The following is a 25,273-nucleotide window of genomic DNA, read 5'->3' on the forward strand; positions in this document are numbered from 1 at the left end:
AATTTCTGCATTTCACAGATATAATCTCAAGCCATCTAATTCAAACTCCTGACTAACAGCATAAGTAAATAACGGCTAATCTTTGGAATATGGTAACAGGTAGTTTGGCAACATTTTGGTAAGGCGATAAAGGTTACTAGCTAGGACTTTAGCAGTGTACATGGATAAAGTCAAGAGTGTACACAATGCTATTTTTGTGAAATTCTGGGATTTTTTTTTTTTATGTGAAAATAGGTCGATGTGTACATGGATACCATGTATGTTCAATTCTTAAAAACGCCGCATGCAGTTTGCAGTTCTGCACTTTCTCCTAATTTCGCACCTAATCTTCATTTTGATTAAGCACTTTTGTTCCATAAAAGTTCTAGCATAAGCAAAATTCGGCTAGCACACGCAGATTTGGTGCGAAATTGGGAGAACGTGCAGAATCACCCACTGCTTGCCGCATTTTTAAGAATTGCACATATACGGTATCCATGTGCACGTCGACCTATTTTCACTTAAAAAACATCCCAGAATTGCACAAAAATGACATTGTGCACACTCTTGACTTTATCCATGTACACTGCTAAAGTCCTAGCTAGTAACCTTTAGTGCTTTACCAAAATGTCGCCAAACTACCTGTTACCATATTCCAAAGATTAGCCAAGAAAACAATATTTTATACATATAACAAAACTCAGAAAGTTAAAAGTTTAAAAACTGAAAGCACTTCACAAATCTATAAAATAATCAAGTTTCACAAAATTTTGTTACTTACCTAGGTAATTTAAGACACCAGTCATCCAATTAACAAGAAACATTTTGATCAATGCTGAAAATTAAGAACCAAATTCAACTATGCGATTTGGAAACATAATAAATATTTCTATATTTCCATATTAACCAGAGCTGGTAATTTTAAAATATAAATGTTAATGAATGTTAGAACACCATTAAATTAAGAGGTGCATTTTACATGCAATCAAGCATAAGTGTTTTTACACAAATTTTTATGTCTAGTGAATAAGTATAAAAGCAACACTTGAATTTATTATATAAACTGTGAAGTCCAAACTTGATTACCTGGTTTATAAAGCTTATGAAAATATAACACTGTTAAACTTTATATCTGTTTAAAAACTGTGATTAAATGATAAATTAAAATATTATAAAACAGTATACAAGAAATATGTTTTACTGAGAAGAAATAAAGTTGCCCATATAATAAATATGCGCAAAATGCTGTACGAATAAACATGTAGGAAATTTTTATGACATCACATGCATTCATATGTGCAGTTTCAATAGTAAACATTGAAGTTTAACCTGTGTATAAACAGAGCAGGATTTAGACTTGATGAGGCCCAAAGCTATTTGAAATATGGGGCCTTTTATAAGTCTGTTATACTATATTTGAATATCATATTTATACTATATTTTAAATTTTTTGCTTTCCCCCCCAAGAAAGTGGAGGCCCCGAGTTATAGCTTGTGTAGCTTATAAGTAAATCCTGCACTGTGTATAAATCATCAAGAAAATATGAAAAATTACACAATTCACCATTATAACGTTTAAAAACATTCAGTTACAAAAATCAAAAAGAACTTTACTTTTTATTGCTACGGTAGCAATGTATACTGGTGTTAAATAGCTTGTTACACACTCAAAAATAAAACCACAGTGTAGCTTAATACTCTTGCTACGTCCAATTTCCATACATACATAAGGAAGCTTGCAAAAAAAATGAAAAGTAAGAATTCTAAATATGTATTGAAAAATTTTTATTACTTACATTCATTTACGTCTCACCACATAAAAAAAAAAAAAAAAAAACAAAAAATTATACATATAATATGCAATTTATACGTGCTTGTTCCTCATTCAAAGAAAATTACATTAAAAGAAGTGACGTTTTCACTTCCCCCAAGCGCTACAAAACAAGACACGCTATTGGCTAAAATAAGTGTCTTCTTCACATAAATAAATAAACGCTAAAAATAAAGGGAAAAGTGTGTTCGTTATTTTATCAAGTTCTAATATTTAAAAAAATAATCGAGCAAAGATTACTTAAATGGCAAAGAAAAAGTAATTTATGATCTTGTTTAATCTAATGTAAAATATGTCCGACATTTGTAGTATTTAGTAATTTTTAAATACCAACATTTCACATTTAGCATTTAGTAAACTGTAAATGGCATTTCTCTGGTCTTCAATGGGAAATTCAGTTTTGCTTTCGCCATACCCTTTGGGGACTCTCTAAGGAACTAGAAAAAGCTATTTTATAATAGCTGCATAACACCTATTTCCAAGTTCTAAGAACTTTTAGATGCATGTGCATATAGAACCATGGACGTTAGAATAACTCCATATTTACATGTATAGGTCGCACCTCTTCTTGTGGAACGGTGTTTGATACACCTTAGGTCTCAGGAAACATTGGTGGTTTATCAAAAATTTTGGCTCCTTTAAAAAACAGGGGTGGTAGTAATAAGGAAGTAACAATATTACTTGCTTATTAAAGCTCAGTTTCCCTTATTTGATCATAACACGTGTTAGCTATCTCTCTGTTAGTCTTTGTTGAGGACTTTCTAAGGAACACTGGCTCGTATGCACATTAGAAAAGTCTGGTATCCATTTTTGAAGTCATTTTTAAGCCTAAAATTGATATTAGCTTTATATGAAATGCCTTGGTAATTTAACAAAGGCTAATTCTTATCAAAGTGCGACAGTATTACTCAACATAAAAATTTGTTATGAAAATTTTAATTTAGTGTGGCGGAATTCTTATTTCTAAAATTTCTCTCCAGAACAAATTTATATATACATAAAAAATTATGAACATATAAAACTAAAATAAAAGTTCTTGCATTCAAACAGGGTCAACGGAAGACATTTTGCCGACCGCTGCAGTCCGTAACTTCTAAATTATATCGCCCAATGCCTGCCTAAATTATAAAAGTTTTGCCGCCGGTAAATACTGCTATCCTGTGCAAGTGCACACGTTACCCGGCTCTAGAGATTGCCTTGCATCAAAGACTGTGTAAATAATTTATATTTAAATCCGATTTCTTCCAAAAAAATAATAATAAAGAATCTCACATTTATTCTCAAAAAGGTGTACTAGATTTTAAATTCGTTCATTCTTCACTTAAATAATACACAGAGAATAATTTTTTCTCTAATGTACTATGCAGAAATGAAAGCCTAAAATGTTAATTTAGCACAGTTATGTTAAGACTGAAATCCAATGTAATTCTCAGTGATTTAAAAAGATATACGGAAGGTGGAATGGAAAGTATAATATATATAAATAGGAAAGATATACATGCTAAAATATTTAATATTTAAAAACTGTTATATATCCACGAGGAATTTCTCGAATAAAGAAACTCAGTGTCGCGCAACGATGTTTCTGTCATTGCGCAGAATTCACTGCGCGTGTGCGCAGAATTTGTCTGTTACTGCGCGTTTGATGATTTAGCGCTGACCTATCTAAATGTTTACATATGGAAAGACATCTGTCTACTTTGTCTGTCTGTCAGGAACTGTAGCCATGTAGCGTTCTTTATTGATAGTTACATTTTTGCCTCTTTATATTTACTATGTAATTGCCTGTTGTTGCTTGGATATATGATTTTTATTTAAATTAGAAATACCATTTACAGTAAATATGGATGTATTTCACAGTTTTAAACCGTGAGTTCTTTGTTTTAAATTAATATGGTGCCTCATATTTGCTTCTATCTGTGCTTAGGATTTTCGTATCAAAATTTTAAGAAGCTAAGCATCTATTTAATGTAATAAATACTTGTATTAAATTTCATTAGTGGTTATATAGGAGGATATTATGGCTCAGTTTGGAAATAAATCTGGTAGGAATATAACTGATTTAATATTTCAACGCGAGCATGGAACTGAAAGTCTTCCATTAAAATATGAAATCGCTAAACTGAAAACGGAACAATTGACATACAGTTCATACGTCCGTTCTCAGGATGTGGTTGGAAAGGAATGCGGGTTTCTTGAAGTTTCTAATACTGGTTATCCAATTGGAGTGTTTTATGAAGATGTAGCATTTCGATACAGCGTTAGACGATACAGTGCAATACATCAGTTCATTATTCAGTACAATTCGCCATGTGGAGGTGTCCGAAATAAACCATATCCTTTAGTCAAAAAAGTAAGATGGAGAGAATCTCCATTAGAACACATGGAAGTAACTGATGTAAAGGTGGTAGACTTAAAAAATCAGACCATTTGCCTCTTTTGTGGTAATTCTGTTAAGTATAGTGGTATAGTCGCCACAGTTATATTAGATAAATCCACAGATAAAGAAAGCAGTTATGAATGGCGATGTAAGAAAAATGTTTGGTGTTGTTGTTATAATAGTTTTCTGAATCGCTTTGCAGTTGGTTGTGACGGAGGTTATCATTGCTTTGGCATATCTCATTTCGGTAATTTAAGAAAGATGACATGTAATGTTACAGCCATGGGATTTAATAACGAAGGAAATGTTTTATACTGTGGTACTGATAAATGTGGTGTGGCAGCTCATGACTTGCGTGAAAATTTGCATCAGAATTCTACAGCAGTGTCAACAGAAAATGTGAAAGAAATGCAACTGCTATCTGATGATGTGTCACTTGTTGTAAGTGGTACTAATGGTAAACTCTTAAAGGTAAGTATTTTTTAAGATTATATAGGCGATATACGTTAATTTACATATCTGTGCAAACAAGAGTTGATGGATCAATTTAACATTTTGTCAATGGATTAGATTAACTAATCAAGCATGGAAAGTTTCAATTGTTTCTCAAGGAATTACAAACATTGGATAGTCCAACTTATTTTTGAAACTTTGGTTAATTTTTATTGGGTTAATAATGCAGAGCAAATGAATTTTCGAGAAAGTGCAGAATCACCCACTGCTTGGCGCATTTTTAAGAATTGCACATACTCGGTATCCATGTACACGTCAACCTATTTTCGGTTAAAAAAAATATCCCAGAATTGCACAAAAATGTCATTCCACACTCCCTTGACTTTATCCATGCACACATCGACCTATTTTCACTAAAAGTCTAAGAAAATTGACAAAAATCCAATTATTCTTACTCTTGTAAAAAGCGCCAATTCTGCACTTTACCCGAATTTTCTTTAAAGTATGCATTTATGGTTAATCTTTGGATTATACTCGAATTTTCTTTAAAGTATGCATTTATGGTTAATCTTTGGATTATGGTAACTTGGTGACTTTTTGGCAAAAATTTGGCAACCAACCCTGCTACGGCAACCTGCTAGTTTTTGTTTGGACGACATTTTGTTTTCACGAAGAAAGGCATTTTTTTTTAACTCAACATTTTTTCCAACAATCTGCTAGCCGAATTACGCTTATGCTAGAACTCTTATGGAACAAAAGTGCTTAATTATGACAAAGATTAGGTGCGAAATTGGGAGAAAGTGCAGAATCGCAAACTGCTTGCCGCGTTTTTAAGAATTGCACATACACGTTATCCATGTACACGTCGACCTATTTTCACTTAAAAAACATCCCAGAATTGCACAAAAATGGCATTGCGCACAATCTTGACTTTATCCACGTACACTGCTAAAGTCCTAGCTAGTAACCTTTATCGCCTTACCAAAATGTCGCCAAACTACCTGTTACCATATTCCAAAGATTAGCCCAGAAATCTTTGGACTCTATTGAAATTACTGTCAAAATCATTGGTAATAACCAAAATGTGCAAGTTTATGGCATTATTTTGCATTGAAATAATAGATCACATCGTAAAAAATAATTGTACTTGCGTATTATCAAAACCATCTTAAAAAGTAGAAAGTGCCAAGTATTTAGAATATGCCAAACTTTAGCAACCATGCTCATAATTATCTTTTGAAGCAATTTTATGTTGCCATTTTTATACGTGTTCTTTTGATTGTATTCCAAGTTGCAGTGATTTTTACAGACACATTGCGATATTTTTTCCCTTTAAATTTTAAATATGTGTTTGCAGAATTTGCTGGGATTGAAAGAAATTGCAGAAAAATTTATACTGAAATTGTAGTGGTATATGGGAATGGATTTAATTAAAAATAAAGCTGAGTGTTCTGTGTGCGATGAGGTACATTTGCTAGATAGCTGGTGCACCATACTCAGTTAGTGCAATTCTCCGGGTATTTTTTTTTTTTTTTTTTAAAGTAAAAACAGACACTGTATTCATAGGGAGAAGAGCAACTCAAAAGAAGTGGAACAGAAGTGCTTAATCATGACGAAGATTAGGTGCGAAATTGGGACAAAGGGCAGAATCGCCCACTGCTTGCCGCGTTTTTACGAATTGCACATACACGGTATCATCCATGTACATGTCGATCTATTTTCACTTAAAAAAAATCCCAGAATTTCACAAAAATGGCATTGCACACACTCTTGACTATATTCATGTACACTGCTAAGTCCTAGCTAGTAACCTTTATCGCCTTACCAAAATGTCGCCAAACTACCTGTTACCATATTCCAAAGATCATCCAAATATTTAATAATTCATGATACAGTACAAAGTCTTTAATTCGGACCCCCATAATCCGACGTATGCTCATAATACCTTTATGCATGCGCATATGCATTTACGCTTGCACATAATACGTTTATGCATGCGCATTTAATGTATAACGGACGGTATAAGCTAGGCTAAAATTATCTATTTCAGTTAATGTTGCAGATTGCATTGTTCCTTAATCTTCTAATTGGATCCGGCTTATTATTTTTTGCAGACTGTTAGAGTAATTTTATAAAAAGCAACCTCGAACTTTCGATTATGTCAAAAAGAGTTTCCGATTCTGGAGCTGCCAAAGGATCTACAAAGCGAAAGCATGTTCCAATGTCCATCAAACAAAAAGTGGAATTGCTGCAAAAAATGAAGAAAGTGACAGAGAGGTTAGTGAAAACGAAAAGATTTCGATTGACAAGTTAGTCGGTATTCTCGGCACAGCAATTACAGGACTTGAACAGCGGAACTTTGTAACTGAACAAGAAATTATGTCTGTTTATGGAATTAAAGAGAAAGTATTAGCACATAAAACGAAGCAACTTAAACAACTTACATTGAAAGAAATGTTTAATAAAGTAAACAAATAAATATTAAGCTTTTTTTTTTTTTTTTTTTTTTTTGTAAATTTTGATACCCTTTAGATCAGAATTGCTCTTTATTTCATAAATTACAGTTTTATATTTTTAATTTTATAATTTCTGCATGCCATCTTACCAGATTTAAGTTGATGATCCTAATCCGGAATCACCGAAGTCCCGACGAGTCCGAAATAAAGACTTTGTACTGTATAATAAAATGCCTCGCACAACTGAATATGAAAAGGCATCAAATTTGCTGTGGGGTTTTCATCCGCAGAGAACCCGTTGGCGCTTCGCGAAAGAACCCGTTGGTGCCGTTGCATTTTTACTCGCCAAGCTCCGATGAGCCGAGCCGTAAACGTGGTTTTTAGTGTATGTAAGTTCAAGTTAGCAGACAATGGTAGTAAAAATTCACAGATAATAAGTGTGTAGGTGTAAAACTAACAGGTTAAACGTGATATACGAAAATAAATTTGTATTAATTTGTAATTCAAGTTAGCACAGAAAACAGTGTATTAAGCATAACGGGAAATAGAAATTCATTTAAAAAATAAAAATTAGTATTCTTATACTTACGTTTACATTATATGCATTTTCTCTAATTCATATAGAATACCAATATTTCTCTTACAAGTGTCATTTTTCATTATTAAGTACTTGGCCTGTTGATTGATGTCTTTCGGTAAGAGCCATGCCCATGTAATAAATTAATGAATGCATGACCTTTAATACATCCATTTTACATAATTTTCAGTTTTTTTTTTTTTTTTTTTTTTTTCTTTCAAGTTACTTGCATACAGCTTAAACCATTTTACGTTGTAACAAATACCTGTCCTTTTTCATGATATATTTCACAATACAAATAACCTTCAACAGTAATGAAATTTTCTTCAGTAGCATTGTTAAGTTAATAAAACTAGAAATTTATACATTTTAAAATTATTTTAGGATTTGGAAACCTCATGGTTTTGCGTGCTTACAGCTGTTAATAATTAAGAACATAACGTGAACAGCATGTTACAAATTAGCATTCACTTCTCCCGCCATATTTTCTTCCTTTGATCCCGAACTGACGAGCCGAGAACCGGCATCTTTCGACGAAAACTTCTTTAATTATGCAAAAATATTTCTATCTATTCGTTGTTAAAAAATTCAGAAAAAATAACAATAAATAAGAGAAGAATAATATAAATCTCCAAATGCGAACAACGACAACCTTCGCACAAGCGAATAGGATGAATTAGCTAGGTTACCAGGTTTGAACTATTATCGCCAAAGTTGGCGACGTTTACATTTACCGGGTTCTCTGCGGAAGTGCTTCCTTTGCTCTGTATAATACAGTATAATATTATTATAAATATCAAAATAATCAAATGCTTGAAAATTTGAAGTAGAATATTTATCATACGGAATATCTGTTAATTAATTCTACATTTGCTAAAACGGTAATCTGATCTTTAAAGTGCCTCTGAAAAAAGTTCTATGCTTGTGATGTGTGGGAAAACTTCGGTATTGCTTCTAAAACATTTGCGAAAAACATTAATTCAGAGTACTCGAATATAATAATGCTTACTGATAGAAGCTAATAAATATGTAGAAAATCCAGAAAAGAATTTGAGAAACAGTTTGTTTTGGTATTTTCTGATTTTCCACATCCACCTGAAAAGTTACCTGCTGTTCGGCAACTTTGCAAATTGGCAAGAAATGTTTATTGGCTATCTTATTCACTTATAGGTACTGTTCTATTCATAAATAATAATAAAAAGAAGCATTTTATAAAAAACAAATTTTTTGAAAAATTTAGGGTTAGTGTTCCCTATATTTTGTTGATTCTTATCGGTTATAAGGACCATGAAGACAAATGCAGCAACACATAAACACCATACTAAATTCTGGCTTATATTGATTGCTGATATTATAAATAGGTGGCTTGGTTTAATCCTAGTATCTGGTACACGCAGAATTTAGCGACATTATGATGAGCAGTAAATGCAACATTTTATAATGAGCAATAAGTGGGTCATTTTGGTGTTGGCGACAACTTTCAAAATCGTGCCAAGGCCATATTGTATACTAACTAGGATTTTACCAGTGGTTTTGCTTTCAGATCTTATATCTACTGCTGATATTATGAATAGGCGGTACTATTTTTCAATATTCGTAACATATTAATAGCAGTTTTTTTGTATCAATTTTTATATGTGTTATTCTGTTAGATTTTTTCTATCATTCTGCTGCAGTGATGAAAATCTGGAATTTGCTATTAAACTGAGAAGATGCTACAAGTTTCTTTTGCAGAGGGAAATTTTACTGCAACATTATTTTTGTCCAAATGCTCATGTCATGTGGCTGCATATAGGTGAGAAGTTCCTCTGAGGTATAATGTCATTGGTTGTCAGCGTGCTATTGGCCTCTGTGAAATTTTACTGCATTTTTGTGAAATTTTACTGCATGCTATGTGATTGCAAATAGGTAAGAGACTGCTGGAGCTATAACATTGTTAATTGTTGGCATACTATTAATCTCTGCATAATGAATTGGTTCTTGTTATCTAGGTTTCCATCTATAGAAATGCCTTAAGCTTTATTTACTGTTAGGACAATGAACAGGGAAAGTGCAGAATTACCCACTGCTTCGTGCGTTTTGCAAAATCGGCAGCTTGAAAATAACGAGTCAAAGAATAGCACAAATTCAGTATCCATGTACACATCGACCAATATTCACTTAAAAAAAATCAGAGAATTGCACAAACTTAGCATTATGCACTCCCTTTGTCCATGTACACATTGATAAGTGGGCGATTCTGCACTTTACCTCAGTGAACTTACTTCTGGGTAGTAGTGTCAATATCAAATAGATTTTGACCCACAAGCAACTGTACATTGGAATAATTTACATGCATGAAATTGGTTTCCACTATCTTCAGGAAAATTCTGCAGTAAAGATTGGGAAACAGCATAAATTGTTGAAATTGACTAAACTGTTCTTGAAATTCAAAAGTTAAATTGCACTGGATTATTTCCTGAACAGTGGGTGTTTGGTAGCATTTGCTGGAAAATCAAGGAATTTTTTCTTATGGCAGTTGCTAATTGGAAAGCTCCTGTGATTTTCTAAGAAATTGTTGAAGGAGGATGGCTCTTTCATGTTTTACGATCGCTATTTTGGCTACAAAACTGAAGAATTAAAAAAAAATACATCTTTCAATACTTGAAAATAATCCATCACTCTTTATCTTCATGAATCTCAAAACCAGGGCATATAAACAGACCATACAGAGGCTCTGGGGATCTGTGAGACGAGAAGCATAGAGGCACTGCAAGGCAGCACTTGGACTCGCCTCTCACAGAATTTATGTGGTAAAGCATTGTTGGTGGTGATAAATATTGGGTTGTCCGGAAAATAATGCAGGTTTTTGCAATTGTTTATCTTTCCTCTACATTTTTAGCAACAAAAATATTTTGAATTATATTGGTTTATATATCATTTTGAAGCTCTATTTTTGCTCTATATTTCTATAATAATCATTTTGTTATGGTTCAAAATGTCAACAAAGTATGGGGAGAGAAAAGTGTTAATGAATCCACAGTTAAATGGTGGTATCAAAAGATTTGTCATGGAGAATTAGACCTGGAAGATAAGATCATCGTGGACGCTCTTCAGCTGTTGATGACGACGATATGAAGACTTTAAAATTGAAACAAACCGATGCACAACTGTTCGAGAGCTTGCAGAGGAGCTTGATGTAAGCAAAACGATTTCTGATTACTTGAATTGCGTAGGAAAGTCAAAGAAGCTTGATAAGTGGGTATGTCACGAATTGAGTGAAAATTTTAAAAAATTGCTGTTTTGAAGTGTCATCTGCTCTTTTTCTCTGCAACTAAAACGACCCTTTTCTTGCTTGAATTGTTATATGCGATGAAAAAATGGATTCTCTGTAATAACCGACGACATTCGACATTGGCTGGACCACGATCCGACACTATAACACTTTCCAAAGCCAAGTTTGCACCAAAAGAAAATTATGGTAACTATTTGGTGGTCTGCAGCCGTTCTCATCTACCACAGCTTCTTAAGTCTAGGCAAAACGATTACAGTAGATACAGTGGCTCCCAAAAGTGTTCCCTACACTTATGATTTTCATTGAAATAGGGTTCTATCCATTAATTAAAAGTACACTTTCTGAATGAAATTTTAATAATAAGATCTATAATCCATTCCTAACAAAATTACATGAAATATTTTAAAAATATAGCAAAACTTTATTTTTAAGAAATTAATAATAAAAAAAAATGATAAACATTTTATCTCACAAAAGTCTTCGTACACTGAAATATTTTTGGATAAAATCAAAATTAGAATTATCATTTGCCACTTTTTTTAACTTTTGCACTTTGGTGGCATTTAAAAAATCGTTTGCTTTAATTTTTTATTGTTTACTTCATAATCTTCTATTTATTACTGAAAAATGGGTCGCAGTCGTAAAGAAATTACAAACAGATTTCGAAAATTTATAATTTTTCACCATAGTAGTGGTAAATCAATTTGAAATATCGCTTAACTAGTTAATTTATCCCATTCGACAGTGCAGTATGTGATAAAATGATTTAAAAAAGAAAATCAGATTGAAAAGAAGGTAAGAAAAGGTCGACCAAGAAAGTTAACTAAACGTGAGGAGAGATTTATTATTAGAAAATTTGTGAAAAACCCACATTTGAATGCTGTAAAATTTTCTGCAGAATTTAATGCAAAGTTTTCTACTCCAATTTCACCATAAACTGTTCGACAAGTTTTTAGAGAAGCTGAATTACATGGGCGTTCTGCCCGTAAAAAAAAAAATTGTTAGTGAGAAAAACAGAAAGCTTAGGCTTTCGTTCGCAAGATCAATGATAAATACATCCGAAACGTACTGGAATAATGTCCTGTTTTCTTACGAAAGCAAATTTAACATTTTTGCTTCCGAAGGTCGAATAACTGTATGGAGAAGAAAAAATGAGGAACTTGGAACAGTTAAGCATGGCGGTGGAGGTGTTCTTGTGGGGGTGGGCATGATAGCATCAGGACTAGGTAATTTGGTATTTATTGATGCCATAATGAATCGTTCTCTTTATTTAAATACTTTAAGAGACAATTTAAAATTATCAGCCCAAAATTTGGGTATTGGAAACAACTTTATTTTCAATCAGGATAATGACCCTAAGTATACAGCTTTCAATGTTCGCCTGTTGTGTCTCTATAATTGTCCACAGGTTTTGAAAACACCACCTCAGTCACCAGATTTAAACCCCATAGAACACATTTCTAAAGAGCTGGAATTTAGAGAACGAAAACACGACATCAAAACGAAAAGCGAACTCAAAACAGCCATGATGGAAGAATGGATGAACATTGATACAGAAATTTTAAAAAAAAAAAAAAATTAGTAAAATCTATTCCCAGACGTTTAAAAGCAGTTCTGGATGCTAAAGGATATCCTACTAATATTAATTTAACGAAAAATAAAAATATTTACTAATAAGTCAAGAATTTTTTGAAGTGTACGAAGACTTTTGTGAGATAAAATGTTTGTCATTTTTAATTATTAATTTCTTAAAAGTTAAGTTTTGCTATATTTAAAAAATATTTCATGTAATTTTGTTACGAATAGATTATAGATCTCATTATTAAAATCTCATTCAGAAAGTTTACTTTTAATTAATAGATAGAACCCTATTTCAATGAAAATCATAAGTGTACGAACACTTTTGGGAGCCATTGTAAGTACTTTCAGGAAATCAATGAAATGCACCAAAAATTGCAACGCATGTGCCCGGCATTGAACAGAAAGGGGTCAGTTCAATGCTCGGCCGCACGTCGTGCAACTGATCCTACAGAAATTGAACAAATTGGGATATGAGACTGTTCCTCTTCCCCCATATTCGCCTGACTTTTTGCTGATCGATTACCACTTGGTTCAAACATCTGGATAACATTCTACAGAAGAAATGCTTCAGAGACCAAGACGAGGCCAAAAACGCCTTTGACAACTTTATCGCGTCCCGAACTCTAGAATTTTATTCTACTGGCATAAATAAACTTATATCTCGTTGGCAAAAATGCATTGATGATTGGGCTCGTGCTTATCTTGTTTGATAAAATTCTTTCGAGTTATGATACTTTAAAGATATAGGTTAAAAACCTGCATTATTTTCCGGAGAACCTAATATTATGAATTTTGTCAGCAATAACCAAATGATGGCCACCTTAAAATATAATACAGTACAGTATTGTTTACTAAGTTGAATAAGCCCCATTATAATTCATATTTTTATCATTGTGTTTCTAGTGAATTTATCTTTGTGTTCGGAAAAGCAGTCACCAACCCATGGTCTTTGTAACTGATAAGTGTTGGCAGTAGTGATAAAAGCAAAGCATATTTTGCTTCCCTTAAATAAAGCTAAGACTAAACTAAATAAAATTCATGCTTTATTCCGTAAATAAAATAAAAGAGCTAACACTGTAGCCTTTACATTTAAAATCATTAAGTGAAAGAAAAACTAGCATACTGCTAACTGATAATCACACAAGAGAACAAGACATTCGCCGATACCGGCGTACATATATATTATACTCAGCCAACCCGCCGATCTTGACGTCAGCGGCAACCACGTTAGCTTACCTCTGATCAAAATTTGCATGTGGAAAACTAAAGCCAACAAACAGCCCTCTTTTCCCCATGCAAAGACAAAAACAAAACTTTCACAAAAGTTCATAGTTCAACTCTATTATACGAAAACACTTATTGTCTGTAAACACTGAAAACATCTAAACAAAACTTTCTTAAATTAACAGCAGTCGCTGCTTTTGTAAATAAGTCGCAGTATTTAATTTACTGGTGATAAATTCAAGGTCAAACACTCCATCATTTACTAGTCTTCTAACAAAGTGATATTTTACGTCTATGTGCTTGGTTCGGCGATTTTCTATTGGCGATCTAGAAAAATCAATGGCAGACTTGTTATCACAAAATAGTTTACACTCTCTTAAATTAAACTTTAAAATTTCATCTTGTAAGACATTTTTCATCCACATTAATTCCTTTGCTGCTTCAGATAAGGCGATATACTCCGCTTCCATGTTTGATAAACTTACACATTTTTGTTTAACAGTTTTCCAGATTACCGGTACTTCATGTAAATATAATATAAATCCTCCCATGGACATGCGGTTATCTATTACTTGCATAATCAGCATCTGAATAACAATATAAATTTAGATGTTTAATCTTCGATAAGTTTAACTTATATAATTTAGTACTATTGAGATAACCAAGCAATTTCAACAATGCTTCCCAATGCCTAATTCCAGGATTCTCCTGAAATTGTGATAAGATATTCACTGCATATATAATATCAGGCCTTGTCCTGTTAGCTACAAAAACTAAACATCCTAACAGATTTCTAAAGGGTAATGTATGCATTTCTGCAACTTCTGCACTTGTAGATGGACAATCTAATTTTGTAAGAATAGTGCCCTTAGCTATGGGAAGTGAAGTTATTGGTATCTGGAAATGTTTAAATTTTTCAAAAATTTCTTCGATATATTTTTGCTGATGTATAAAAACCCCATTCTCATTCTCTAAGAATTCAATTCCAAGTAACGTTTTAGTTTTGCCTAATACTTTAAGATCAAAAAACTTACTCAGCTGTGAAATTACTTTATCTATACCATATTGATCTTTACTAAAAATCACAATATCATCTACATATAACAAGAGAATTACATTTGAACCCTTATAAACACAATTACACCATTGTATTTTCTTAAAATGTAGATTTTCTAAAGTACTTTCAAATTCACAAAACCATTCACGGCCGCTTTGATGTAGACCGTAAATGGCCTTGTGTAATAAACACACTTTATTTTTCTCTTCGATAAATCGTTCTGGTTGGGTCATATATATTTTCTGATTTAGGTTTGCATATAAATATGCGTTCTTTGCATCTAACTGACAATTAGTCCATCCATATAAACATACCAGTATAGTGAAAAATAGTCTTATGATTGAAAAATTTACTACAGGACTGTAAACGTCATCAAAATCTTCACCTCTTTTCTGCCTGAATCCCTGTGCTACTAAGCGTGCTTTGTATCTAACCACTTGATTCTTTTCATTTCTTTTTAGCGTATAGACCCATTTGTTTCCTATTATAGTTTTATTTTCTGGCTTTTCGACTAATTTCCAAACCTTTCTTTTCTTTATTGTGTTGATTTCTTCTTTCATTGCCTTATCCCATTTTTCGGCATTTACTGATTTTCGTGCTTCTTTAAAATTTTGTGGGATAACTATTTCTACGGAATTTGCCTCTTCAGACACAGAGTTAGTCTCCTGTTCTACGAAATTAACTTTCCCCGAGTATTCGTTTTTTCCACTAAAATCGAACTTATCTTTTTCATATTTAATATTTCTTACCTCACAATACTTTTCAATATCATTATAGGATCTAAAACGGGTGTCTGTTCCCTCTACATAATAATATATGTCTGTACGTGTTCCATCTGGCCTTTTAACTGCTTTTCTTTGCCAGTTTAAGTCCGATACTTCTTTCGAAGTAGATTTGTCATCTGACAACTTTATTTCATCTCTAGAAATTTCCTGTTCTTCATCTGATTCTGCTAATAACTCAGATTCCTCTAGTCTTTTAAATTTAGGTTTTGATTTCTGTTCCAGGATGCCATTTGTTGCATACAGTTTTTCATCGAACTTCACATTACAGGTTTCTATTAATTTGCGTTCTTCTGGCAGCCATATCCTATAACCCCTAGTTTCCTTCGCATATCCTACCATGATTCCTTCTTTGCATCTCATTTCTAATTTATTCCTAATCTGTTTTGGCACGCCAACATAGGCTTTACAACCAAATACCTTAAAATAAACAACACTGGGTTTTCTATTTAGGAACATTTCATAAGGGGTTCGGTTGTTTTTATGACATACTCTGTTCCACGTATGTACGAAACAGCCAAGGGCTTCTGCCCACCATTCTTTTCCCATTTTACCATCATTAAGCATAGCTTTAACTGTGTCTAATGCTGTTCGGTTAAAACGTTCACACACACCATTCTCTTCTGGGGTGTACGCGTTCGTGCGTTCAACACTAATTCCATTTTCGGCTAAGTACCCTTCGAATTGCCTGTTACAGAATTCCCCACCATTATCGGTGCATATACTTAATTTTCTATTCGTCAGTCTTTCCATTTGCCTATGATAATTCTTAAAGTTGTAGAACGATTCGTTTTTATTTTTCATACAATACACTGTTACTAATCTACTATAGTCATCTACAATAGCAAGAAAATATTTACTCCCACCCTTAGATGGAACTGGTAGTGGGCCACAAACGTCTAAATAAACCAACTGCAATGGTTTATCCGATCTCTTCGGAACAGATTTAAAAGTTATTCTACTAGATTTAGCAATAATACACGATTTACACCTCTCTATTGGTTTTTCAATTTCTGGTAATCCTTTCACGCTTTGATTCTTACTAGTTTTCTTAATATAATCAAAATTTACGTGGCTAAATCTCCGATGCCATAGCATTGCATCGTCTACTTTATTTAACTTTCCAATTTCTGTACCGTAACCAGCTTCCCTTTTACCTGTTGCATACCTAAATGGTTTTACGTGATAAAGTCTGTCATATCGTTTAGCGTAGCATAATCTATCCCAATTATTAAAGTATATCCACGTCTTCCCTTTTGAAATCACAAAATGAGCACCAGCCTTTTCTAACCTTGCTCCCAATAATAAATTTCTTCTTAGATTTGGATTATATAACACATTATCTAACTCAATCCAATTTATTCGATTGCCTACTTTTACTGCAAATTTGACAGTACCCTTTCCTAGTACTTTACTTTCACAATTTCCTACAGCTAAAGACATACGTATATCGTTTATTTCTTCGAAATTTGTCATTAAATTTCTATTATTACAGAAATGAGTTGTAGCTGCAGTATCTACGACCCAATTAAATTTATCTGCGTTAATGTCCTTTATCTGTAGTTGTTACATAATTTTCTACTAACATTAATTCTTTATCTTTAAACTGTCCATTTTTATCGTCTATTTTAAACTTCTGATTTTTACTTACATTTTCTTTACATTGAGCAATTAAGTGCCCAAATTTATAACATCTGAAATAAGGTCCTATTCTCATATTCCCCATTTTTTTCTTAGATTTAGTTTTATTTTCAACTTTATCTTTCCCTGTGTTTAAACTAATAGTATTAAACACGCTTACCTTGCTGTCTTGGCAATTACCTGGCGAAGTCGGCTTTCTTCCCTTACCAGCTCTTCAGCAATTCTTTCCAGCGTAAAATCTTCGTCCTTCCACCTATATATCAACTGTACAATGCTGGAGTATTCCTGGGGTAATCTCCTTATTACCTGGAATTCTTTAAAAAGATCTGCCAAGTTGTGACCAGCTTCAGCCAACTTCTTTGCAGTCATTCTTATCCTCGCGATAAATAATCCTATTTCTTCATTTGGCGTATATCTAATACTAAAAAATTCATCCAGTAACTGAATTATCCTTGCTCTTGTTTTGGGTTCGAATTCCTTCTGTAGAACTTCATGCTTCTTTACCACTTGAACATTCTTGTATCAGCGGCCTGAACTCAGCTTTAATTCCATAATATGATGTAGTGAAGGCTCTGTTCTCTCTTAGTGTGAACTCATGCTTTTCACGCCTTGTTGCACTTTTATCTAATTCTTCTTCTTTGTCCTGTATGAAGCTCCAACAATTTCTATCCAGTAACAGCATTTTCATGTCGACTTTCCATCGATCCCAGTTGTCATGGTTTAACAACTCAAAACCTTCAGGTAGTAATGACATCATCAATTAATTGTGAGCACAACGACTTGAACAAACTTCTAAGACAGGTCAGCTTCTTTTCGTGGATAACGGCCCTCTTCACCTACATTCCTTCAATGCTGAGTTGAACTGGATGACTGATTAGCTGTTGGCGCTGGGCCCATAACCCTGTTGGCAGTGGTGATAAAAGCAAAGCATATTTTGCTTCCCTTAAATAAAGCTAAACTAAACTAAATAAAATTCATGCTTTATTCCGTAAATAAAATAAAAGAGCTAACACTGTAGTAACTTTGTAGTAACTAATGTAACTTTACATTTAAAATCATTAAGTGAAAGAAAAACTAACATAATGCTAACTGATAATCACACAAGAGAACAAGACATTCGCCGATACCGGCATACATATATATTATACTCGGCCAACCCGCCGATCTTGACCTCATCGGCCAATCAGCGGCAACCACATTAGCTTACCGCCGATCGACCTCCGATCAAAATTTGCTTGTGGAAAACTAAAGCCAACAATAAGAACCTTATTTTTTTACAGCAAGAGACTGTTCAGCAAAATGACTAAAATCCATGAGCACACAAACATGTGTGTGGTATGCGCATGCATAAGTTACATGGTGTGTCAATTTCTCCAAAGATGGGATTTTCATAGGACTTTGCTTATGCCCCGAATCTCGGTGATGTAAAGCATATTATGCTGAATTTCAAGCAGATTGGATAATATTTAGGGATTGCACACATTGATTATTTTTATCTTGAATTAACGAATTTCTAATAGTCAAGTGCTTTGTACTGATTGGCTTCTCATGTATTCATTTATAGCAACTACAAGAAGTTGCTATAAAAAATAGTCCAGTATTGTTAAAAAATTTGTTGTTTAAAAAATTTCCATATCTCCACCCGAGCTCAGGTGAGGAATAGAAGTAAAATGCAGAGAAACTTCTGGAGTCATCACTCTTTGAAAATCCTCCTCATTTGGTCTTGCATTGGGACAATAAATTGTTGCCTTCAATTGCCCGTGGGAGTTTCAAAATATTAGAAGATAAGAGTTGCAGTTCTAATGGCTGGCAAAGATTTTGAGCATTTGATTGGCATACCTGCTACCCTGAAAGGCGCTGGTGAGCAGATGACTGAAGCAGTTCTTCGGGAAGTGCATGACATGACAATATCATTGGTACCTCTTTTGATACTACAGCATCTAATACAGGACTGATCAAAGAAGCACGACATTGAAGAATTCTAACGAACATTTTTATGGTTGGCTTGCTGTCATCACACCTATGAATTAATACTGAAAGGTGTGTTTGGGGAGTGTTGTGGTATCAGAAGTTTTGAAGTCTATAGGTTTCTCTTAATTAGAAGTTGTATACAACAATGCTTAAGGAAGAAAATCCCATTCAAGGCTTTCAGGAAGAACAATGAGTGAAAATGGTTAACTACATTCAAAATGTCCTAAAAGACAAAAGTCATCCAAAAGAAAACTCCAAAGAGTTATTACAACTCTCACTAGTGTACCTAGGGGGATGGTTCCAAAACAACTTCAGTTTCAGGATCCCGGGGTCTTTGCATCAAGCAAGGTGGAAGGCAATATGTGCACTTAAAATTAAAATTATCTTCTTCACTAAACAGTGGAATATTCCTGACGAGAATTGAAACCTTGCATACAAAGTCACTTGATTCAGGCTCCTGGGCTAAAGCCACATCCTGTTAGCATGGCATATCTAAGGTTCTTGGTTGAGAATAAATTTCTTGTGTGATGTATAGATAAGTCTTCGTTATGAACTCTGGGCTATGATGTTGAAAATGTAATGGCAATAAAACTACTGTAATCAGCAATTAATGGCATGAGATGAAGTGGTGTGCATACTGCTTGACAATGAAGTTCTGAATAACGAGAATTGAAAGGAATGTCAGTTTCATATATGTTCGCATTTGGCACAAGGCAGTTGTCAGTGGGCTCCAAAGAATGATTTGGATATGGTAGAGCATTTATCCAGGTGCAGATGTCAACAAAAGTGCTGTTATGGTTGCTAAGAGACACCTTTGACATCTCTCAGAAACAAACATAGGATTGGCTTCTGTGGATGAAAGTATTACTGAGGCTGATAAAGAAAAATATGACTAAAATTTAGAAACCAAACCTGCAAAGAAAATGTTACTAATAAAAAAAAGATGCTTTGAATTATTTTGGGTTCATGATGTGACAGAATTCTGCAGTAATTCTCAAAGAAGCCATGTGAACAGGTCACTTAAGGTGGTCAGTGATGCTGCAGAAAGAGGAATTGTTCTGATAAAAAGTTTTAACGAATCAGTCAGGCACAAACAACAAAAGCAGGTTCTTGTTGAAGGTAGTCGAGCATCACAAGTTTTCGCCAAGCAAACAGATGAAGAAATTGAATTTAATGAGATCTTAATTTTAAACGAATACTGACAAGTAAACCATTTGTTTAAAAAAAAAAATAAGAAAACTATTATTTATACAGAAACGGACCTTGTTAGTATTGATTTTATAGAATACTTCTAGGCATTTTAATGGCTTTATGTTTGCTTCCCTAAACATGCATTATCTTTTTTCAGACAACTTATATAAGAACCTAGCCAGAGGTTTAATCTTGAGGATTATTTTTCATTAATTTAAAGAAGACTTGCTTGAGCATTACAAATTTACTATTGGTAGAATTCAATTTTTGAAACAGAAATTATTATATAAAATACATTTACTTCAATGAGTTTTAGACGAAAATGACTTTAGACAGTGACTCTTCATTAGTATATGAATGACTATAATTGCAGTTACATTTAAGGTAAAAAAATATGTACATAAGGCAGAAACAACGTTTTAAAACAGTTTTTTAAATTTCTATTATTTATTAACTTTTTTTTTAAATAACTGCTTTTTTTCAAGTGTGATATCTAGCTTAGTAATCCTATAAATACTACATATATATACAAACAAAATATTTTTATTACATTAATTAAAGCAGTATATTAAGGGAAGTTCACCCTTAAAAAATTCACTCTCTAAAATTGAAATATGCAATTACGAATTTTGTATTATCATTCAACAAAATTCATAAATAAAGTAAATTAGATATACAGTACAAAGTTCATAATCCAGACGTCCATTATATCGATAGTGAAGAAAGTGACAGAGAATGAAAAAATTTCGGTTGACAAGTTAGTTGGTATTCTCGACACAGCAATTACAGTATTTGAACAGTAAAACTTTGTAACTGAACAAGAAAGTCTGTTTATAGAAGAGAGAATTAAAGAGAAAGTATTAGCACAAAAAAAAAAAAAAAAAAAAAAAGGAACTTAAACAACTTACATTGAAAGAAATGTTTAATAAAGTAAACAAATAAATATTGGGCTTTTTTTATAAAATCATAATTAATAATAAGTAATAATAATCCCTTTAGATCATAATTGGTCTTTATTTCATAAATTATGATTTCATATTTTAATTGTATAATTTTCTGCATGCCATCTTACCAGATTTAAATTGATGATCTATAATCTGGAAAAACCCTTAATCCAGAATCGACGAGTCCAAATTACGGACTTTGTACTGTATACATAATGATCCTTTTCTGGGCTGTCCTGTTCCTTATACCTTCTTAAGAATTCTTTTCTGCGATATTCTAACTAGTGTTCTGCTTTTGGATAAATGGTCCAACGAGTGTATAAATTCATCGAATTGACGAGGCTCATGTGAAAGTAATTAAAAGAAATTTCTATGTCTTTCAAGTGCATTTCTTCAATTAATTACTAACATCTTCTTGCAGCAGGCCCACCAGCAGCAGAGCGGTAAAGTCGTTGAACACTGGTAGTTCGGTCCGAGGTTCGAATCCCGCGAACGGGCTGGCTGCATGGGCGTTTTCGTGGTTTTCCCCCATGTGTAATGTGTATACGAGCCAGTTTCCCTTAGAAAATCCTCCACGAAGGCATCCCTTCCCTTAGGCAGATAGCCCTAGTGTGCTTTGCCATAATTAAATACTCCAACTCCTTGCAGCAGTCATCTCTTGCAGTATTAACCAATGCTTTCTGCTTCTATCACATAAAGCAAGAAGTAAAATAAGTTTTAATCTAGCAGAAATTGGATCCACTTTAATAAAAAAGTATAACTATAAAAATCCAAAATACCACACAAAAATTCACATTTTCCCCTACGTTTCTGATATGAAAAGCCATCTAGTGTGCACATACACAACTTTTAAAGCGAAAGTTTCTGCCTTGGTGTGAATTGATGTATCCAGAAAACGTGTTTTTCCGTGTTTCCACTTTTTGCTCCAATTGACTAGTGTGAATGCACCTTCATTCATTTGTGTGAAAAAAGTTCTCATGCAAGAGGATAGTTCGTCTTATCTCAAAATGATTTACACCATAGAGACACCTGTGTCTGTAACAATTTTTTTTCCTGTTATCTACAAAGCTTGTGAAAAATCTGTGAGCTTGATGTCTCTTTTTCTTCAAAAATTTAATATTAGTTCTTTATTTTGTGACCTAAAATACTAGAGTATATTTTTTACTTTCACAGGCAGTACACATTACTGAAATTATGACTTTGTCTGGATCTCCTTCTTTCCATTGCTTTTTAAAATATTTTCGTTCGGTATCGCACTTTTTAAAAAATTTTCTTTGCTTATAAATTGTAAGAGGACCCATACTGGCAATTCTGATTTTTGTACGAATTCTAGCATTTCCCTCTTTTGTTTGCTTTTATTTTATTCATTAGTTTAACAAGGATTTTTGTGATATTATAGGTGATTTGTGATTGATTCTATGCAGGAGTACAGGAGTCTAGTACTAGTAATATTTCAATTAAAACATATTAGTATCAGTATTGAATTACTTTGCAAGATTTTTTTGTAATTAATTGAAATTTATCATGTTTAATATTTTAATAATTCTGATGTTTTAATCTAAATTTTGAAACAAAAAATTTTATTTTTTCATAAATATTTATTTTTATTTTTTCTGTATGTAAGTATAGTATCCTGGGCAATATCTAATATTTCAGTTTTGCAGTATCCAAATTAAACAAATGATAGAAAAAAGAAATTTGAATTATTCCAGTGGCACTAAGAGTAGCAGCAGAAATGCACTCTTTTGTGTGTAATGTGCCTGCAGTTTGGGAGGAGGAGCATTTTGTGCAAACCATGCTCACCATGTTTAATTTGCTGTGTTTAACCATGTTAAATGTTTAACATTATTAATCATGTTTATGTGATTTTTGCAATACTTTTTATTTTCAGATTGACACTAGAATGAAGAAAACTGTTTTTCAATACTCCGAGCACATAGAATCTAGCAAGCGAAAGCCATTTAGTCTTAGTGAAGATCTCGATGTGATTTGTGGTGTTGGAGATGATAATCTGATAAGAATATGGTCATTGAGTACTGGAAAACTTTTAAGACTGTTTGATGAAATACCAGATCATAATCCTCAATGCTGCTTGGTTTCTGAGCAGAGAAGATGGTTTGTCTTTTTAATTCAGGATTTTGAGTTTAGTTTAATCAGCTGTGATGAAATCAACACATTAATCGAATAATCTATGGACTAGAAATTTTGGGTTCCAGGAGTGTGTGATTTATGCATCTAACTGTATATATATGTAGTACTGTAAATATTAGTTATGTATATATGCATAGACTACAGATATTAATTATGTGTACTATAATTTTCTGATATAATTTCGTGCATTTACTGATTGATAACTTTTCAATATTTCAGTGTAATTGATACTTATCATCTTCATGTTCTCTTTCTTAAAGCTTGTATCATCTTTACTGGCATATCCCTTTCCTTAGGTTTACTAATTATGTGTAATCTGCTGAAAATCAATATGGGGAAACTGTACTGTTTATACTATTTTAGAGGACACCAGTTTAAAGAAAAATTGGTAGATTAGAAACTGCATGTGAATATATATGCTAACATAACTGCATTCTGTATACCAAAGAACATTTTTTGCCGTTCTTTTTAATAATGCATTTATGCCATATGTCTGTGCCATGCTTGTTGCTACCATAGAATCCAAAGTTTCTAAATCATGTCATGGAAGATATAGAGAAGAAATATTTGAATGAATATGATATATTAGCATTGAAGTGACATTTTGTATTCAACATCTAAAACTTTTATTGTAAGCATGGATTTTTTTTTTAATCTGGAGATAAATGCTTTTTTAAAAAATCTTTTTTCACTTTATATTTTAGCATAAATGTGTTCTTAATATTTGCTATGTTTTTGGTTAGAATCTCTTTATTTTTCATCAATTTTTGGACTGCAGAATTTTTATATTTCATTCCTAGTAAGTTATAGAGGAAAAAAAGAAAGAAATTTGAATCTTCCCTTTTTTTTTTTTTTTTTTTTTTTTTTTTTTAATGAGCAGCAGACACAACATGGCATTTTAGGTAAGAAAATAGAGCACATCATATCCTTTCAAGAGACACCAATAGCTAATTGCATGAATCAGACGCCAAATTGTGCTCTTAAGCCTGTTTCCAAGCTTAGGTTGAGTCTTTAAGTTATTTTGAAGCAAGACATGGGAAAATAAGCAATGCCTTCGCTGGGATTCAAGCCTAGATCTTTCGAATACGCACCAAGTGTGCTACTATTACACCACGAAAGCATGTTGTAAAGAGGGAGAAAATACCTTATAATGTGACATAGTCAATGATTTTTCAGATGATACCAGCCATGTCCTGGTGAATGATAAAGGTAAAATAGTGTACTATGTAGTAAAGCACGAGAGTTGTTAAGGCAGTTTTTACATTCTTAAACATCTTTATGTGAAATCTTAAATGTTACTTCTAATTTTTCAAAAGGTTATAAGATATTTCTCCCACTTCCCTAGCGTGGCTTCGTGGTGTAACGGTAGCACGCTGGGCCGGTATTCCAGAGGTCCGTGGTTCGATTCCCGGTGAAGACGGTTGCATATTTTTCATCTTTTCTGCTTCCGATTAACCTAATGACTCTACAAGTGGCGCCCAAACTAAAAGGGTTGTGGATGATGATTCTCTGCACCCAGGATTTGGTGACTAGGTACCCTAAAACCCTAGTCGCCCTTTAAAAAGGGGAGTATATAAGGTATTTCTCCCACTTCCCTAGCGTGGCTTCGTGGTGTAACGGTAGCACGCTGGGCCGGTATTCCAGAGGTCCGTGGTTCGATTCCCGGTGAAGACGGTTGCATATTTTTCATCTTTTCTGCTTCCAATTAACCTAATGACTCTACAAGTGGTGCCCAAACTAAAAAGGTTGTGGATGATGATTCTCCGCACCCAGGATTTGGTG

The 25,273-nt window shown here is 33.2% G+C and overlaps 2 protein-coding genes across 3 annotated transcripts in view; one reads left to right on the forward strand and one right to left on the reverse strand.

The window, feature by feature from the left end:
- The window catches only part of LOC118192645 (small COPII coat GTPase SAR1-like), a 29,562-nt gene extending 27,640 nt beyond the window's left edge, over window positions 1–1,922 (reverse strand). Inside the window, exons 1-2 of one of the 2 annotated variants that reach the window (XM_035363635.2) lie at window positions 1,775–1,922; window positions 761–814 (exon numbers count right to left, since the gene is read on the reverse strand). In XM_035363635.2, coding sequence (XP_035219526.1) covers window positions 761–803 — 43 coding nt within the window. In that variant the 5' untranslated portion in view covers window positions 804–814; window positions 1,775–1,922. Of the gene's footprint in view, window positions 1–760; window positions 815–1,592; window positions 1,710–1,774 lie in introns of those variants that run through there. The other variant, XM_035363634.2, reaches the window with a different exon arrangement.
- A 1,546-nt stretch (window positions 1,923–3,468) lies between these two features.
- LOC118192646 (uncharacterized) lies at window positions 3,469–24,358 on the forward strand. Its single transcript, XM_035363637.2, has 2 exons — window positions 3,469–4,660; window positions 23,232–24,358. The coding sequence occupies exons 1-2, from the start codon at window positions 3,830–3,832 to the stop codon at window positions 23,526–23,528; spliced, it is 1,128 nt and encodes a 375-aa protein (XP_035219528.1). The 5' UTR covers window positions 3,469–3,829; the 3' UTR covers window positions 23,529–24,358.
- The last annotated feature ends 915 nt before the right edge of the window (window positions 24,359–25,273 follow it).

This window comes from Stegodyphus dumicola, chromosome 10, assembly GCF_044657685.1.
Source record: "Stegodyphus dumicola isolate Sdum_Otavi_A_Nest chromosome 10, ASM4465768v1".
Taxonomy (NCBI): Eukaryota; Metazoa; Arthropoda; class Arachnida; order Araneae; family Eresidae; genus Stegodyphus; species Stegodyphus dumicola.